The sequence below is a fragment of the Sminthopsis crassicaudata genome, chromosome X (assembly GCF_048593235.1).
Source record: "Sminthopsis crassicaudata isolate SCR6 chromosome X, ASM4859323v1, whole genome shotgun sequence".
Lineage (NCBI taxonomy): Eukaryota > Metazoa > Chordata > Mammalia > Dasyuromorphia > Dasyuridae > Sminthopsis > Sminthopsis crassicaudata.
In genome coordinates this window covers 82,855,009-82,873,069 of record NC_133623.1, presented here as the reverse complement: position 1 = coordinate 82,873,069, position 18,061 = coordinate 82,855,009, and the positions used below count along the sequence as shown (strand labels likewise).

General features: G+C 47.5%; 1 protein-coding gene across 6 annotated transcripts in view; it reads right to left on the bottom strand.

Moving 5' to 3' along the window:
* The window catches only part of IKBKG (inhibitor of nuclear factor kappa B kinase regulatory subunit gamma), a 39,292-nt gene extending 21,340 nt beyond the window's left edge, over positions 1 to 17,952 (bottom strand). For 4 of the 6 annotated variants that reach the window (XM_074277072.1, XM_074277075.1, XM_074277074.1 and 1 more), the window contains exons 1-3: positions 17,817 to 17,952; positions 10,986 to 11,188; positions 2,398 to 2,591 (exon numbers count right to left, since the gene is read on the bottom strand). In XM_074277072.1, coding sequence (XP_074133173.1) covers positions 2,398 to 2,591; positions 10,986 to 11,172 — 381 coding nt within the window. In that variant the 5' untranslated portion in view covers positions 11,173 to 11,188; positions 17,817 to 17,952. Of the gene's footprint in view, positions 1 to 2,397; positions 2,592 to 10,985; positions 11,189 to 17,656 lie in introns of all 6 variants that reach the window. The other 2 variants (XM_074277077.1, XM_074277073.1) reach the window with 2 other exon arrangements.
* Between the last annotated feature and the right edge of the window lie 109 nt (positions 17,953 to 18,061).

Sequence of the window (18,061 nt, the reverse complement as noted above, 5' to 3'; positions counted from 1 at the left end):
TGGCTGTCATCTCAAGGAAATCATAGAAGAGGGAAAAGGACCCACATGTGCAAAAAATGTTTGTAGCTGCCCTTTTTGTTGTGGAAAGAACTGGAGATGAGTAGATGCCCAGCGATTGGGAAATGGCTGAATAAATCATGATATATGAAAGTAATGGATTATTATTGGTCTATGAAAAATAGCGAACAAGTCGATTTTAGAAAGCTCTGGGTTTCTACACACATTGATGACGAGTGAAAGAAACAGAACCAGAATCACATTACAGAGTAACAAGACCGAGTGAGGATCAGCTATGCTAGACTTGGTGCTTCTCAGTGGTTCAGTGATCCAAGATAAACGCTGGATGGAAATGCCATCTATGTCCAGAGACAGAACCATGGAGACTGAATGTAAATCAAGACATGCTAGGTTCACTTTTTTTTTTCTTTTTCTTCTGCTTTATTTTCTCTTGTGTTTTTTTCCTTCTATTCTAATCCTTCTTTCCCAACATGATTCATCAGGAAATGTGTTTAAAAAAAAAAAAAAATATAAAAAAATGAATGTACATATATAACCAGAAAAAAAATTAAAATAAAAAATAGAAAAAAAGGGAAGAAAAACTCCCAAACAAAACAAATTGCCAAGGGGGGATTAAAAGGAGAAAGGAAAAGTTGAGGCCTAGAATCTGCGGTGTCCATGACTGTTGGGAAAATGACTGAACAAAAGCTTGGTTACACAAATATAACAGAACATTGTCTTGGGCCATAGGAAATGATGAAATTTATGCCTTCAGAGAGTCTAAGGGAAAGTAAGCAAAATCAGGAGAACAGCACACACAAAGAAAACACTGTAAAGAAAAAATTCCAAAAGACTCGGGAGCTCTACTCATTGCAATCACCACCACCCAGGGCTCCCGAATTCACGACTGTGCTTCTCTGCTCCTGCCCGCCACCCTGTGGATGCCTTTTGTTGTCTTATATGGAGGCTTTTGTTGGCTTCTTATAAAGTATGTTACAAGGACTTGAGGAGTTGGCAGCTAAGATGCAGAAAAAGAGAAGCCCTGAAACACATGCACATGCACACGCACACGCACACGCACACGCACACGCACACATGAATAGAAGACAAGAGAATGAAGCAGATAGGCTGGAAAGGTTTGAAAGTAATGGGGTTTTTTATGTTGCTTTGTTTTAATATGTACACATAAAATAGTAAAGCAAATGGAGTAGGAAATAGAGATTCACAGTTTCCCACACAATCAACCCTCTTTTTTTGTGTTCTCCTGGATACATGAAAAAGTGCTAGTTTTTTAGTGTTTAAGTTCAAAACAAAAAACGAAAACGAAAACAAACAAATAAACAAAAGCCCTAACTGGAAGGGGCCTTAAGATCATGTAGCGTAATCTCTTTAGAGATCACAGAGGCCCAGACAAAGGGGAATTGGCCACGGTGATGCAAATCGTGGCGGGGAGCCGGGCCCAGCTGCAGCACCACCTCCCTATAAGGAGAGCCAGCAGTTCTATAGAACTCCACAAGTACGACCTCAAGGCTGGGATGTGGCAGGTTTGACCTCAGGTCTTCCTGCCTCCAGGCCATTGGGACCCCTTTTACCGTGTGGTGACCCCCAGTGGTCTCACCGCACAGCAGCATATCGAGCCCCCTTGCAGATTCCACCTTGGTACTACCAGATTTTGTTGCGGCTCCTGGACTGGCCCTTGAGCTCTTCTCAGGCCAGGACTAGAGCACTCTATGTCTCTCAGCACTAGACTGCTGACTGGCAGCTAGCTCGACAGAGTCTCCAAGGGGAGACGGTGACTGAGGACACGGACAGGCACAAAGGGGACTACTACTCAAGAGCTCCAGGTTTAATGCTGCCTTAATGGCACCTTCTAGGTACCTCTAGAAGCCACTCCACTTCAACACTCTCTGAAGGCTTGGGACCCAACTAATCCGAGATGACAGTGATGCCCTCCTAGGAAAAGGCATTTAAACCACCTCACAATTCCGGGAGTTTCAGCAGGAAAAAAACCAAGTCCCACAGTTTCCAAAGGGAAGGTTTACAAAAAGCCAAACCTACCCAGCTCAGACGCCAAGTCCCAAAGCCTTCCGGAGGGCCCTGGACCCCACTTCACAAGTAGGCCTAATCTGTCTCTCTCCTCCCCTTCCCCCAATATGTTTCCCACCTCAAAGCCCCCTGGGGTTCCCCAAAGATCCTCGGCAGGGTGTTTAACACCGTGCCATGAAGAATCCGGAAGCTTCAAGGACAACGGCTCCTTCACGGCCATCTGAGGAGTGAGGACGGTGACCTAGAGCCAACTCCAAGTTTCTTGAGCTTATTCTAGATTCCATGGATTGGGGAGGGGGGCCCCTCACACTTGCCTTTAAGAGCCCAGATCTCCCACTCCCAGCACCTCTGTACCTCCTCGCTTTCTTGCAGTGCCTTCTCCTTCTGTCTCTTCAGTTCCAGCTTCTCCATGTTTAACTTCTCCACCAGCTTCCTGGCCTCCTGAAATTTTTTCATGAGGAACTCCTTCTCCTCCTTCTGGTTGGCTTGAAAGTTCAGGAATTCTTGGTAACGCTGCCGAAGCATGTGGTTGCTCTGGCGTAAGGCATCTGCCAATACCACAGACAGATCATGAAACCCAACAAATCACAAAGCTCAGAACTGAAAGGAAGACAAAGTGCTGACTTTGAAACCAGCAGGGCCTGGCCTCCAATTCCAGCTCCGACACTTACTAGCGACACTGCCTTGTTCAGCCGCCCCATCCATCAAATGAGGGGTAGCTGTGTTCCTCTCCAGGCTGCCTCACCTCACCGTCTCCCTATGTGTTACACCACGCTCCGGACACACAAGAAGCGCCTCTCCTCACCTGCTGAATTCATCTTTTTAAGCCCAACTCAACTGCTACTTCCTCCACAAAGGAGTCCCCGATTCCCCTCAGCTCCAAAGTGAGGAAGCTTCCAGCTCAGCATTTGGGGTCCTGTGGTGTGGAATCTGCTAGTGAGTCCTCTCTTGGACTCCAAGCAGAGCACTTATTTTGTAACTTTCCACAAGAATAGCACTAATAGAATCCAGCCAGCCATTCTGGAGAGCCATTTGGAACTCTGCTCAAAAAGTTATCCAACTGAGCATCCCCTTTGACCCAGCAGTGCTTCTACTGGGCTTCTATCCCAAAGAGATCTTAAAGAAGGGAAAGGGACCCGTATGTGCCAGAATGTGTGTGGCAGCCCTTTTTACAGTGGCCAGAAACTGGAAGATGAACGGATGCCCATCCATTGGAGAATGGCTGAATAAATTATGGCATATGAAGGGTATGGAATATTATTGTTCTGTAAGAAATGGCCAGCAGGGTGATTTCAGAAAGGCCTGGAGAGACTTACATGGACTGATGCTGAGTGAAACGAGCAGAACCAGGAGATCATCATATACTTCAACAACAATATTGTATGAGGATGGATTCTGATGGACGTGCCCTCTTCAACAATGAGATGAACCAAATCAGTTCCAACAGAGCAGTAATGAACTGAACCAGCTACACCCAGAGAAAGAACTCTGGGAGATGATTACGAACCTCTACATAGAATTCTAATCCCTCTATTTTTGTCCACCTGCATTTTGGATTTCCTTCACAGGCTAATTGTACACTATTTCAAAGTCCGATTCCTTTTGTACAACAAAACAACTGTTTGGACATGTATGCATATATTGTATTTAATTTATACTCTAACATATTTAACATGTATAGGTCGACCTGCCATGGGGGGGGGGGGAGAAGGAGGGGAAAAATTGGAAAAAAAAGTTTTGGCAATTGTCAACGTTGTAAAATTACCCATGCATGTGTCTGGTAAATAAAAACTATTATTATTAAAAAAAAAAAAAACAAACAAACAAACAAAAAAAAAAAAAAAAAAAAAAAAAAAAGAGAAGATCTAATTCAGATCCAATTGATCAATGATGGACAGAAGCAGCTACACCCGGAGAAGGAACACTGGGAAATGAGTGTCAACTGTTTGCATTTTTGTTTTTCTTCCCAGGTTACTTTTACCTTCTGAATCCAATTCTTCCTGTGCAACAGAAATTCGGTTCTGCACACATAGATTGTATCTAGGATATGCTATAACACATTTAACATGTATGGGAATGCCTGCCATCTAGGGGAGGGGGTGGAGGGAAGGAGGGGAAAATTCAGAACAGAAGGGAGTACAAGGGATAATGTGGTAAAAAATTACCCAGGCATACGTACTGTCAAAAAAAAAAAAAAAAAAAGTTAAAAAAATAAATAAATATTTTTTGGGGAAAAAAAACTATTAATTAAAAAAAAAAGTTAAAACAAAACAAAACAAAAACCAAAAAAAAAGAATACCACTAATAACTACCTCACAGGGTTGTTGGAAAATTCAAATGATAACATTTATGAAGCAAAGCATTATATATGGTAGTTATTACTATTCCTAGATTTCAGCATTAGACTTCAAGGTCCATGAAGACAAAGGCCAAATCTCCTCAGAGCACAGCAGCCCAGAATCAAAGTCCCTTCCTGGCTGCTGGATGGGGCCAGAGTGCACAGAGACAAGGTCCCCTTAACTCTTGGGGGGGAGAACCTCTCCCTCTTACTCCCCTCCTTTCTTTTAACCCCTTTCCCTACCTCCAGATTGCACGAGATGAACTCCTGTACCCAACGGCATGGATGTGTGTGAATGAGTATACGAGAGCAAGTATGTGTGGGAGTGTACGTGTTCATTCTTCCCTCCAAGAAACAATTCCGATCCACGCGAGGTTCAAGTATTGCCCATTTCCTCCCCACACTGTTCCTTGCCCCTGTGCAACTTCTTCCTTGCTCACGCCACTTTGGTGAGGTCATTTCCCCTCTTCTCCTCCTCCCTTCACTCTCTCCCAGTACATTCCCCACTAGCAATCTTTTGCAATCCTCACCGCATCACAGAATCTTACTAAGCCCTCAGTCTGATTAGATTGCCTCCAAGACCTCTGCTGATGATAAAATTCTGATGGGTTCCACAGATCCTCACCTTATATTATAGTGCAAACAGTTTTACCTTGTTTACTCCATTATGATTCCTCCCTCATGTTTGCCTTATTATGCTTCTCCTGGGGCTTGTGTTTAAATTTCAAATTTTCTATTCAGTTATGATCTTTTTACCAGAAATGCTTGGAAGTCCTCTATTTCACTAAATATTCATTTTCCCTCTGCAGTATCATACTCAGTTTGGCTTGGACAGGCTATTTCTGGCTCTAATTCTAGATCTTTTGTTTTCCTGAATATCACCATCATGTTGGTAACTACTAAATCTTACGTGATCCTGACTGTGGGTCCACTGTACTTGAATCTTTGTTTCTTCCTCCTTACACCACTGTCTCCTTGACCTGAGAGTTCTAGATTTTGGCTATAATATTTGGGGTTTTTTGAAATGAATATGGTTCAGGGGGTGACCAAGTAGAGTCTTTCTTGGTCTTCTAAGAGATTTGAGCAGTTTTCTTTTACAATTCCTAGAAATAGGACTCTAATGTTCTTTTTCTCATTCAGGGCTTTTGGGTAATAAAATTAAATTGATCTCTCCCCAATCTATTTTGCAGGTCAATTTTTTTCCTATAAAATATTTTGCATTTTCTTCTATTTTCCTCATCTTTTGACTTTGTTCTATTAGTCCTTTTAGTCTCATGGAGTCACTAGTTAATTCTATTAGTCAATTTAAGGAGTTATTTTCTTCAGTAAGGTTTTGTGCCTCTTTGGTCAATTTTAAAGAATTATTTTCTTCAGTAATGTTCAGTACTTCTTTTACAAATTTGCTAATTATCTTGTGTCATAACTTTCTTTAATCACTCTCATTTCTTTCCCTGTTTTTTCCTCTACTGTTCTTATAGTTTTTTTTTAAAAAAGTCATCTTTTTTACATTGTTGGTGGAACTGTGAATGGATCCACCCATTCTGGAGAGCCATTTGAACTATGCTCAAAAAGTTATCAAGCTGTGCATGCCCTTTGACCCAGCAGTGTTACTACTGGACTTGTATTCCAAAGAGATTTTAAAGAAGGGAAAGGGGACCTTTATGTGCAAGAATGTTTGTGGCGGCCCTCTTTGTAGTGGCCAGAAACTGGAAACTGAGTGTGGATGCCCATCCGTTGGAGAAGGGCTGAATAAGTGATACTATATGAAGGTTATGGAATATTATTGCTCTGTAAGAAATGATCAGCAGGAGGAATACAGAGAGGCCTGGAGAGACTTACATGAACTGATGCTGAGTGAAATGAGCAGGACCAGGAGATGATTATACAAGGCCACAACAAGACCAAACGATGATCAATTCTGATGGATGTGGCTCACTTCAACAATGAAATGACTCAAACCAGTTTCATTTGTGCAGTGATGAAAAGAAATATCTACGCCCAGAGAGAGGACTGTGGGAACAGAGTGTGGACCACAACACAGCATTCTCACTCTCTCTGTTATTTGCTTGCATTTTGTTTTCTGTTTTTCCTTTTCCTTCCTTCTTGATCTGATTTTTCTTGTGCAGGGAGGCAATGGTACAAATATGCATGCATATACTGGATTTAACATGTATTTCAACATATTTAACACGTACTGGACTACCTGCCAGCTAGGGGAGGGGGTGGAGGGGAAGGAGGGGAACATTTGGAACAAAAGGTTTTGCAAGGGTCAATGTTGGAAAAATTACCCACACATTTGCTCTGTGAATAAATAAATTAAAAAAAATTTTTTTTTAAAGTAATCTTTTTGTTCTTCTATTTAATCTCTTTTAGGAATGCTTGTTAGACTAGTGTACCAGCTATATTATTCTTTGAGGTTTTGCTTACAGACATTTTCAAGTCCTTTTCTTCTGCGTTTGCACCTTGAATTTCCCTGTCACTACGGTAGCTCTTTGTGTTTGGACTCCTTTTTTGTTTGCTTCTTCTTCCAGCCAGTTTCTTGACTATGGATTTAATATTAGTGCTGGACTCTGATCTGCTCAAGTAACTTCACCTCTGCCTGCCTCCCTTTCTTCCTCTATAAAATACAGATGATAATAGCACGTACTTCCCAGGTTGTTGCGAGAATCAAACGAGATAATTATAAAGCACTTTGTGTAGTGCTCTGCACATCTAAATACAATCATTAGCTATTATCATTATTACTTTTTGTTATCATGTTCTTCTGCTGCTTTTACATCTCTGGTTGAGAGCCTGCAGTTTTCTGTGCTCCCCAAAGCAAAGTGATACTACATGAGGTCTGTTCACTGCCCTTTGTGCTCTGCAAGTTCCCGACCCAGCGTGCATCTTGTCCCTGACTGGGAGTCTCAGCAGATAGTTGCTGGCCTCAGCCACTACTGGCCTGCCGGGAGGCTCTCCTCTGCTCCGGGATTCCTGGCTTAGTCATCCCAGTGTAGGCTTATGGGACTGGGGAAAGGCTAGAAATGAGCTGCTGCTCTATCCCTGGATCTAAGCCATACAAGTATGTTTATTTCTTTTTTTTTTTTTTTTTTTTTTTTTTTTTTTTAACTTGCTGAGGTAATTGGGATTAAGTGACTTGCCCAGGGCCCCACAGCTAGGAACTGTGAAGTGTCTGAGACCAGTCCTCCTGACTTCAGGGCTGGTGCTCTATCCATTGCGCCACCTAGCTGCCCCCCCCCCACAGGTATGCGTTGGCAACATGTTCCTTGCTCAGTTCACAGCTGGTGCCCACACTCCTCTCTGCCCTTGATCTGGGACCTGAAATCGGGTGCTAGCTGTAAAGGTGGTAGATGCTGGCATCCAGTGTTAGTTCGGGCACTGCCCAAGATCTTTTTCTGCCCTGGTGCTCTGTCTCAGCCCTCAGGCCCATCAGTCCCCAAGTGCTAGAATGCTTGCTGCAACTGCCACCGACCTGTGTTCTCGGCCAGTCCCTGTTCCAGTGTCCGTAGACCTCTTGGACCTCTCTATCTAGCTTCCTAAGCTGCCCTGGGCTGGAAAGGTGACTCACTGTGACTTCTGGGGGTTCTCCCCAACCCAAATTCAGACTGGTGCATTTTCTAAATCTTTGTCCAGGTAAGTGAGCGGGACTAAAATGCTTTCTCTTACTTTCCCATGTTGACTCTGCCTCTGGGAGCTGCTTGCCACAACTCTTTTGTTTTCCAGATTACAGATTCTGTTCCAAATCAGGGAAGAGGTTTGCCTAGGGTATCTCCATTAGAGACAATGGCAGCAATCTTCTGATTCCCAGTCCCAGGGTCTGGCTTCCACCCCATATCACTACTCTTTCCTGCTCTGCTAAACTCCCTGCTATCATGGACCTCTTTGAGAACAATAGACAGTTTGCACAATCTTCAAGAGGGTCCCTCCCCTCAATTTCAATATTCCAGAACTGGATAAAGGGTTGTTTTACCCTTCACATTCCTCCCTTAAAAACTTGGCTATGTAAACTCATATTGCTTGGCTTTCATCACCCCGGGAGAAAGTTCACCTCTTAAAGAAATTTCAGACAAAGAGCCATTATCCAAAAGAAAGGGAACAGTTCAAAAGAAGAAATACGAACTACTGATAATGAATTTTTCAATGTTCCTAATCATTAATAAGAGAAATACATAAAAATCACCTTAAAGTTTCACCTCCCACTCACCAAATTAACAAACGTGATTTAAAAAACCAGGAAAAGGGAAGCCAAGCCCAAGAACGTACTGCAAATGGAACCATGAATTGGCTGAAGCATTCCAGAAAACAATGTGGAATTATGACAGAAAGTCACTAACTGGTCACCCTCCGGGACTCGGTGATTCCACTATGGTCCATATATGTTCCAAAGAGGTCAAAGGCAGAATGGAAGTTTCCAGATACACGAAAGTGTCTCTAGCGCACCTCTTACTACTGGTAATGAACAGTTGAAAACAAAGTCGGTATAGTAAAGCTTACTAAAATTATTCTGGAAAATCCCTTAAATTGTCTCATCAGGTCCAACACACTTGCTTTAAACCATTGCACTTGCAAAGGACCCTGGGTCTCTTTAAATTTCGAAATTTAAATCAACAGAGTAAATCCATCGGAGATTGTTGCTGGGACAACCACAGAATGAAAATACTGTTTGTTTTTTTGCCAAGTGCAGCTAAGTGGAAAGAGCTTGGAACCAAAACTTACTTTTAAATGGAAAACCAAAACAGGTCAAGATAGAGCAGCTACAGGAAAACTGAGGAGGGGAAACTCCAAAAAGTGGGCAGGAGGGTTGTTAGAGGATGATTCCCCAAGTCATTATTTCTTCTTCCTGCTTTACCAAGGGGCCAAGAGAATCCGCAAAGGAGAAGGAACTTAGCAGGCCCACACCTCGTTCGTGTAATCCTAATCGTCCCTCTCTCGAACCCTACTACCAGCCTAAACCATGCAAATGATTTCCCTAAAGCACAAATGTGCCCATGTCCCGTCCCCAACTCGAAACCCAGCTGGCTCCCTAGAGCTCCTTCAACATGAAATAGCAACTTGTCTTTTGAGTATCTCAAGGCCCAGACTGCCTTTCTAGCCTTACCACCCAGTGCTTCACAATTAGCCTAAGTTTCCTTCTTGCTCCTCCCACGTGCTATTCCACCTCCCCTCTCTGGAGTGCCTGGAGTACATTTCCCCTCTGTCTGCATCTGGTGAAACCCCTTCTTTCCTTCAGGGCTCAGCTCAAGTTCCATGTGCTGCCTCAGGCCTTTCCCTGCGCCCTTAGCCAGTATTGTCTTTCCTTTCCCCATCCCCCTTATCACGTGATGCTATGCATGTTGTACGCACATATCATCAGATACACATACGTACAAAAGTACAACATGTCTGTAAAACTGAATCCCATTTCTCCTGGAATGCTAGTTCCTCCCCCCTCCAGGTGTTTCCTTGGAACTTTGTACCCTCCAGTGACTCACACAAGGCCCAGGCGCGCAGCAGGTGGTGACTAACTGAAGAGAAAGCCTATGGCTATGATGGAGGAGGTTTGAGAACCAGTCACTGGGGCAAAAGATTGTGAAAGACTCGTGGGGCCTGAACGCCTACTGTGGGAATAGCAGATTGCAGCTCAGGCCCATGCGAGGGTACACTCAACAGGTTCAGTGAGAGACCTTCCACCTACATAATGTCACTTGTCATTTTCTTTTGCTTTTTGCCTGGCACACAGACTTGAATTCAAGTCAATCAAATGTGAAGATGATGGATTGCCCCCCAAAAACAATACTACTAAACCATAAGAAACTATTAATGTGAGGAATCTGAAAAACACGGGCAAGTCCGCAGGATTATTCACTCATAAGCAAAGAGTAAAGTAAGCAGAGCCGTGAGAACCACAGATATTACGACTACAATCAATTCTTACCGTGCAACAAGAAATTTCTTTTACACACATGTATTGTACCTAGACTATATTGTAACACATGTAAAATGTATGGTATTGCCTGTCGTCGGGGGGAGGGAATAGAGGGAGGGGGGGTAATTTGGAAAAATGAATACAAGGGATAATATTATAAAATATATATATATATATATATATATAAAAAAAAAAAAAAAACATAATTACTATTTTTACCTTTTTTCTAGCCACTTTTGCTTTTTTAGAGTCAGATCATATTCAGTTCTGCCACAATCTTTCTTTTGGATCACTCAATTACGGATATCCATCCCAGATACATGGTTTAATTTCCACATATAAAACAAAGTTTGTCCTTATAGTCAATCATACTGCAATGGGGTTGGCCACAGGAGCTCTAGCTAGAAAGGGACTTCTCTTTCTTTTTATATCACAGACTCTGCCATCTGCCGAAGTCTACAGACCCTCACGTAACAAATGCATGACATAAAATGCAAAGGATTATACAAAAGAAACGAAGAGCTTCCTCCTGGAAAGGGAAGGGAGATATGGCCAGGCCCCAGCCTAAACTCTCTCCCTGGCATCCCCACCTCAGTCTTGTAGCTCTCAAGGCTTCAAACTGAGGACCTTGACCCTAAACCATCAGGTTTCCCTGAAATCATTTTCTTCTGCTAGCCCAGAGAGTGGAGGGACACTCACCTCTGAGCTCTTGGTTCTCCTCCAAGCAGCGCTGGAGGGCCTCTGGAGAGACTTGGTTGGAAGGGAGATGCAGCATGGCTGATTTCCCCAGGGAAGACCCTTCCACAAGGGTCCCGTAATCTCCGGATGGACCCCCGTTGGGCTGTACCATCTCACAAGGCTGGCTCTTGCAATGATTCTCGTTCATCCAACTAGTTCAGGGCCTGAAAGAAAAACCCCAGGACATAAGAATTATACCACAATTCAGAAGAAACCTGACGGGTACATCTCACATATCTGCACCCAATCCCAGGCTCATTTTAAGAATTCGTTATGAAAATAAACTGGGCCATGTCTTGAGAGACATTCCTGCAAAGTGCTTGCAAAAGTACTGCTTGGCATTTTGTCTTTACATCCGCAATGCCTCACACTTACCGCCGTTACACCGAAGGCGCTTAATATTCTCGGGCCTGGCTTGGATTAGAGGAGGACATTAAATAAAGAATAGCAGCTCACATTTAGATAGCACTTATTACACGCCAGGCACTGCTTTATAATCTCATATGATCCCCACAACAACATGGGGGGGGGGGAGAGAAAGGAGACAAACAGAGAGACACACACACAGAGAAACAGAGAGAGACAGACTATTATTATCTCCATTTTACAGAGGAAAAAACTGAGGCAAACGAGGTCACATAGGCAATAAGGATCTGAAGCCACATCGGAATACCAGATCTACTGCTCAATCCACGGGGCCCCCTAGCTGCCCCAATTACCAGACTGATGGGGGATTAAAAAACACAAAAACAACTCTTCCATGAGGAGATTTGAGTAGAGACCTGGCCTAAAAAGAGACCAGGAAATAGTATCCGTTACAAGGCACGGCTCTCTGAGAGAGAAAGGGATATCGGGGCAACGCATTGTGATGCCAGTAACAAAAGACATCCATTAAAACGGATTTTAAAAAAGAAAGAAAAGAAACCTTGCGAGGCCAGTCAGCTGAAAGAGCCATAGGAGAAGGATACTTGTTTGTGTTGCGCGAGGGAGCAGAGCTCCATCCATTCGGTGGGACTTAGAGGGGGAAGTCAGAGGCTCCTTCCTCACCAGGCCCTGAACTCTGAATGCCCGCTCCAAAACGCCACCTTGGGAGACAAAACTTTTCTAATAAAAGCTGCCCAGCAGCGGCCTGGGCGGTCAGCTAACAGCAGAGCCCTCAGCCACACAATCTTAGGAGGCCATTGTTGAGAGGCACTCTATATGACCTATTGAAAAGGCTTTCGAATCCCACCATACACAAAGCTGGGTGACGCTCCTAGGCAAGACACTTCAACTCCAGAGGCTCAGTTTCCTCATCTGTAAAATGAGGATCATACTATCTAGAGTATCTGCATCCCAGGCTTCTTGTGAAAAAAGCCCTACAGAAACCCCATTTGACAGCTTGCATGGGATCACTTCTAAGGTTCCTTCCCTGCAGAGATCCTATAACTCTCTAATTATATGTATACCTGACGTTCTATAAAGACATGTTCCTGAGAAAAAACTGGGCATAAATTGTAAACTCCCTTAGAGTGAGTGATTCCAAAACCATTTTCGAAGTGAGAATTCTCTGCTGATGAATCATCGTCCCCTTACTTAATCGGTTTCCTCCCAACATGTATTTATTAAACTCTCTCCCAACGATTAGGCCGGAGCTCCCCAAAACTGTTTGGGAAACCGAATCTGGTGACCCTGGAGGATCAAGGGATCCTCCATCTAGAGCCATAAGGGCCTCAGAAGCCATCAAGGCTAAGTTCCCCTCATTTTATAGACGGGAAAATGAGTCGCTGCAAGCTGCCCGACTTAGGCCGTGTCTAACCCGGCCCCGACTCCAGGACATCCTTGCCTGTCTCTGCTTGAACAATGTCCAAACTTCACCTTCACTTCCTCTGCTCTCATTTCTCAACCCTTTACCATATGTCTTAAGATGTCACGTTCAACGGCAACTGCTCTTTCCAAAGTTCCAATGGCCTCTCAATCACCGAATCCCAGTTGGCAGCTGGGTGACCCTCTTCATGACCCCTAAAAGGCCTCAGACACCAGGTCACCCCCTCCTCCTGGATTCTTCCTGTCCCCTCTAGGTGTTTGCTCTCCATCTCCTCTCCTGGATCTTCACCTCTATCATGATCCCCACCTGTGGCTGCCCTCTCCCGGATCTTCACCTCTATCATGATCCCCACCTGTGGCTGCTCTCCAAGGTTATGCCGAGGTTGGCTTCTCTTCTCTCTACGACCCACCCCCACCCCCACCCCCCCACCCCCCCCCCCCCCCCCTGGCAGTCCTATCCCCTCTCTGGAGCTCTGCTGCCACATCACAAGCTGGATTTTCACTCACTCAAAGGCATCTTGAACCTAAAACACTTGAAGTTTTCATTCCAGAACCACCTTCTGATTTTCCTTACTCCAGAGATGGGATACCGAATTCCCAGCATTCTAAACTCTTTGCCGACCAGTCTGCACACTGGGCCATCTCAGCCTTAATCCAATGCACTGGGCTCTGGCTTCTTGGCTCAGTTTCCCTCCTTTGCTACCTGCAGTAAGCAGCTTCCGGAAAAGGGAGGGAGTGGGCAACACTGTGGCTCTTCCCAAGAACATAGGCTCAGAAGGAAAAGCAGAGTGGCTAACATCCGCGTGAAGAACAAAGAGAGAAGTAACTTTGTAACCCAAGATCATCTGGCCAGAAAGAACCTAGAGAGGCGGCTTGGGAAACAGAGCCCAGAGAGGTACAGGGACACAACAGTAATGGATACCCCAATCACCCAAAAGCGCCTGGCGCCCCCTCTGCCAAAAGCAGAGGAGCGAGTAAAGGAGCCAGGTAGAGAAAAGTCTCTGGCGGATCTCATTAGCAGATTAAGGTTCTCTCCCCCAGTCCCTCCAAACGGTGGAGGGCCTCACGTGCTCCTCATCCTCGCCCTCTCACCCCCACATCCAAGCTGTGGCCAAGGTTTCGATTCACTAAACATGCATGTCATGTGCCTGGCACTATGCTAAGGGCTGCAGCTCCAAAGAAAGACAAAAAACAAATTCTGCGCAACAATGAAAGCCTCCCGATTGCCCCGCGCAGCACCTTTTCCACAGGCCGCCCCCCAGCCGGATGGCACCCACACCCATCTGGACCGTTGCTAACAAGCTGCCGGAGGGTCTGCCCACCTCGGGTCTCTCCTCACTACCCTCCCTTCTACTAAACCACGAAACTGACCTTCCTTAAGCTCAGGTTCAACTATGTCACCATCCCCCCCAATCAATAAACTGCAGGGGTAGTCTCCAGGATGAAAGACAATGGGTTCTATTTGGGTTCAAAGCCTCCTTCTCACACATACTCTTGGGTCCGGGGACACTGCCCTCCCGGCGGGTCCCCGAACAAGGCCCTCCAGCTCAGAACCTCGGGCGGTCTCTGGCCGTCTCCTGAGAACAAGGCCCTCCAGCTCAGAACCTCGGGCGGTCTCTGGCCATCTCCTGAGAACAAGGCCCTCCAGCTCAGAACCTCGGGCGGTCTCTGGCCGTCTCCTGAGAACAAGGTTCTCCAGCTCAGAACCTCGGGCGGTCTCTGGCCATCTCCTGAGAACAAGGCCCTCCAGCTCAGAACCTCAGGCGTTCTCTGGCTGTCTCCTGAGAACAAGGCCCTCCAGCTCAGAACCTCGGCGGTCTCTGGCCGTCTCCTGAGAACAAGGCCCTCCAGCTCAGAACCTCGGGCGTTCTCTGGCCGTCTCCTGAGAACAAGGCCCTCCAGCTCAGAACCTCGGCGTTCTCTGGCCGTCTCCTGAGAACAAGGCCCTCCAGCTCAGAACCTCGGGCGGTCTCTGGCCGTCTCCTGAGAACAAGGCCCTCCAGCTCAGAACCTCGGGCGGTCTCTGGCCGTCTCCTGCGCCCGAGACTCTTTCTCCTGACCTGCCTGGTTTTCTTGAAATCTCAAGGAAAATGCCATAGGAAGCCTCCCCCAAGCTCCTTCAACCGAGGGCCTTTCCTGTGTTCAGCTGTAGAGAGCCCGATTGTACAAATGTGTTTGCTGTCTCCCCGTTAGGCCGGGAGCTCGCTGAAGGCAGGGCCTGGCTCTTGCCCCTCTGGGTCCCTGGCCCTCAGGTCGCGGTCTGGCACAGAGTAGGCTACGAGTAGAAACCGTGGAAATGGTGGAAGCTTTGGACAGAAAGCGTGGTCTAGAAAAGGAAAGGCCAACATAGGCCAGCTAGATTTAAGGACAAAGCGCAAAGGGGTCAGAGAAAGAAGACGTCAGGAGCTCCATCCAGACAGAATGGGAAATCATGCCGACCAGGAGGCAAATCTGGGAGTTGTAGGAAGAGGCCTATGAACTCCTCAACGCCGCCAGGGCTTCCCCTCCAGATATGGAGAAAACCAAAGCAGGTTTGGGAGCTATGGGGCAGAATCCTCCATAAAGCATCCAGAGCGCTACAGCTGTCCAAGATCTAGGCTGGCTAAGGAAGCAAGGGGTGACAAAAGGCCTTTTTAGTGCTACTGGGGAAGAGAAGATCAAGATGATTCTTTGCGGTGAGCGGGCCACTCCAGATGAAGGGCATCCACCCCGGCAGATCCTGCAACGCTCCCGGCAGCAAAATAGATGTGCGGGCTGTTGGGCCGCGAAGCGCAGAGAACATGAGCCTGGGGTTTGGTGGTTTTCTCACTGAGCTGCTTGCTGCCCCACCCTAACTCGGCAAAGATCTGCCAGATCCTCAGCCCCTTCCTGTTTTCGGGAAATGACAGCGACAAGCCCAGCCACCCCGCAGGAAGTCAGAGGGAGCCCACCGCCTTAGCGCCCGGGCCACACCAATCACTCCTACTAAGAGAGCACTGCAGAAACACTGTCCATGAAGGAGTAGAGAAAACGAGAGAAGCAGGGCAGAACCGCAAGCCCCCGGCCCAGGTTTCCAAAAAAGTAAGAAGGAAACGGGCTCGGGCCAGCCTGGGAACATTTTCCCTCAGCTCTCAGGCTTCCTGGGAGTGTTCCAGCAAGCCAGCTGCGAGCCATTTTCTGGCTTGTGAGACTGATTCCTCGGGAGGGAACTTTAGAGTTTGCTTAGATTTTAGTGAAGGGTTTTTTAAAGCATTTCCTGCTATTCTTATGGAAAATCACAAGCTGAGATTTGGAAGGGACTAAAGTGAGTCTGGTGGAGGACAGTGGAGGGGGCGGGGCTGTGGGGTAGTGACTTAGATAAAAGAGGGCAGGTGGAGGAACTGTAAAGATGGCTCCAAGAAAGAAGAGCATTAAGAGGCCAGGCAGATGGAAGGGGAGATCTTCAACATAGAGAAGATCCAACTCACTTCCAGCGGATCCATGATGGACAGAGGTAGCTACACCCAGAGAAGGGACACTGGGAAATGAGTGTAAATTGTTAGCACTACTGTCTGTCTGCCCAGGTTACTTACACCTTCGGAAGCTAATACTTAACGTGCAACAAGAAAATGGTATTTACACACATATATTGTATCTGGGTTATATTGTAACACATGTAAAGTGTATGGGATTGCCTGTCATCTAGGGGAGGGAGGGGAAAATCTGGAAAAATGAATTGTAAAAAAAATGACTCGTGTATATGGACTGTCAAAAAATTTTTTATAATTATAAGATTAATAAAAAAATAAATTAAAAAAAAAGATGCAAGGCAAAGAACGGTAGCAGGCCACGAGTATCCTCGCCTTATGAGGACGGCGTGAAAGAGCGAGGGACGCCGGGACTGAGAGGGCACAAGGAGGAGAGGAGCCTGGGAGTGGGTCCGAGGCCCCGGAGGGCAGAGGCAGTGTGTGGGGACTCCCAATCTGACGGAACGCCAGCCATCCGCCACCGCTGGAGAGGGGGAGGCCAAAGCCCGCCGCAGCTCTCGGCAGGGGGAAATGGAACCGCCACAGGCCGCGGGCATCTTTGTTCGCTTTTGTTCAGAGGTGATTCATTAAAAAAGAAGGAAAACAAACTAGTTGTTAACCGCCTCCGTGCCTGGCCCCGGGCTCCTGTCCCGAGGGCTGCCTTTCTCCCCTTCGGCCCTTCCACCGCTCAAATTCCGGGGGCAAAAGCCAGTCTCCGGGCCCTCCGATCTAGTGGGGGAGGCCCCCTCGGACACCGTCCCCGAGCTCCGAGCTTTGTGATTACCCAAAGCTCCAGGGAGCAGGTGCCAGCAAGACCCTCGTTTCCAGACGGGGAAACTGAGCCAAAGGCAAGCTAGAAGTGGAGTGGCGAGCGAGGGAGTGCCCAGGGTGGGCTTTCCCGCTCCTCCGGGCCCGGAGCCACAGCCCCGTCGTTACTGTGGATCCGGAGCGCGGCGGCGGGCCCATCCCCGGCACACCCGCGTCACGCAGCGGGTACGTGGAGCAGACACTCAAGCGCCCCCAATGCGGCGGAGGGGCGTTCGTGCCGAGTCCTTCCGCGCTCTCTATTCAGAGGAGCAGGAAGATGGTGGCACTCCGAAGGCTACGGTTCCCCTCCATTCTCCCCTCCCCCACGATTACGAAGCACAATCGAACCTGGGGGAGGCAGAGGCACTGGGGCACCCCGGGGCACCCGCGAAAGCGGGAAGGCGGAACACGCCTGAGCGGCTTGAGGGTGAGCGGGGGCGGCCGGGACAGCCGCGGGAGGACCCGGGGGAAGAAGGGAGGGGGAGGGGCCTGCCCGCCGGCGGCCCAGGGGCGGGGCCAGGGGTCCGGACTCACCCCAAAGGCCGGACACTCGGGCCTTCGGGCGTCGGCTACGGCCCCGCCGGGGCCCGGGGAGCCCGCGGCCTCTCCGGGCGCCGGGCCGGGCCGGGCCCGAGTCTTCACGCCACGAACACAGTGGCGGGAACGACGCCGAAGATAGCGACGCAGGCCTCACCAGAAACGGCTAGCTCGGGTCCCGGCCGACGGCTCCAAAGCCCAGAGTCCGCTGAGACTCCTCCCCACCCAATATCCACTTCCGGGTTGCGGCGGAGGGCCGCGGCAACCCGGAAGGGCAAAAGCGAGAGCTTGGGATCCCCTCGGGCTGTCTCCGCCCTTTCTCTGGATGTTTTCCATCCCGAGGAGCTAGGATTGAACCAACTATGCCTTTGGCGGGGGGTGATTGGGGGAAAAATTCCCCTT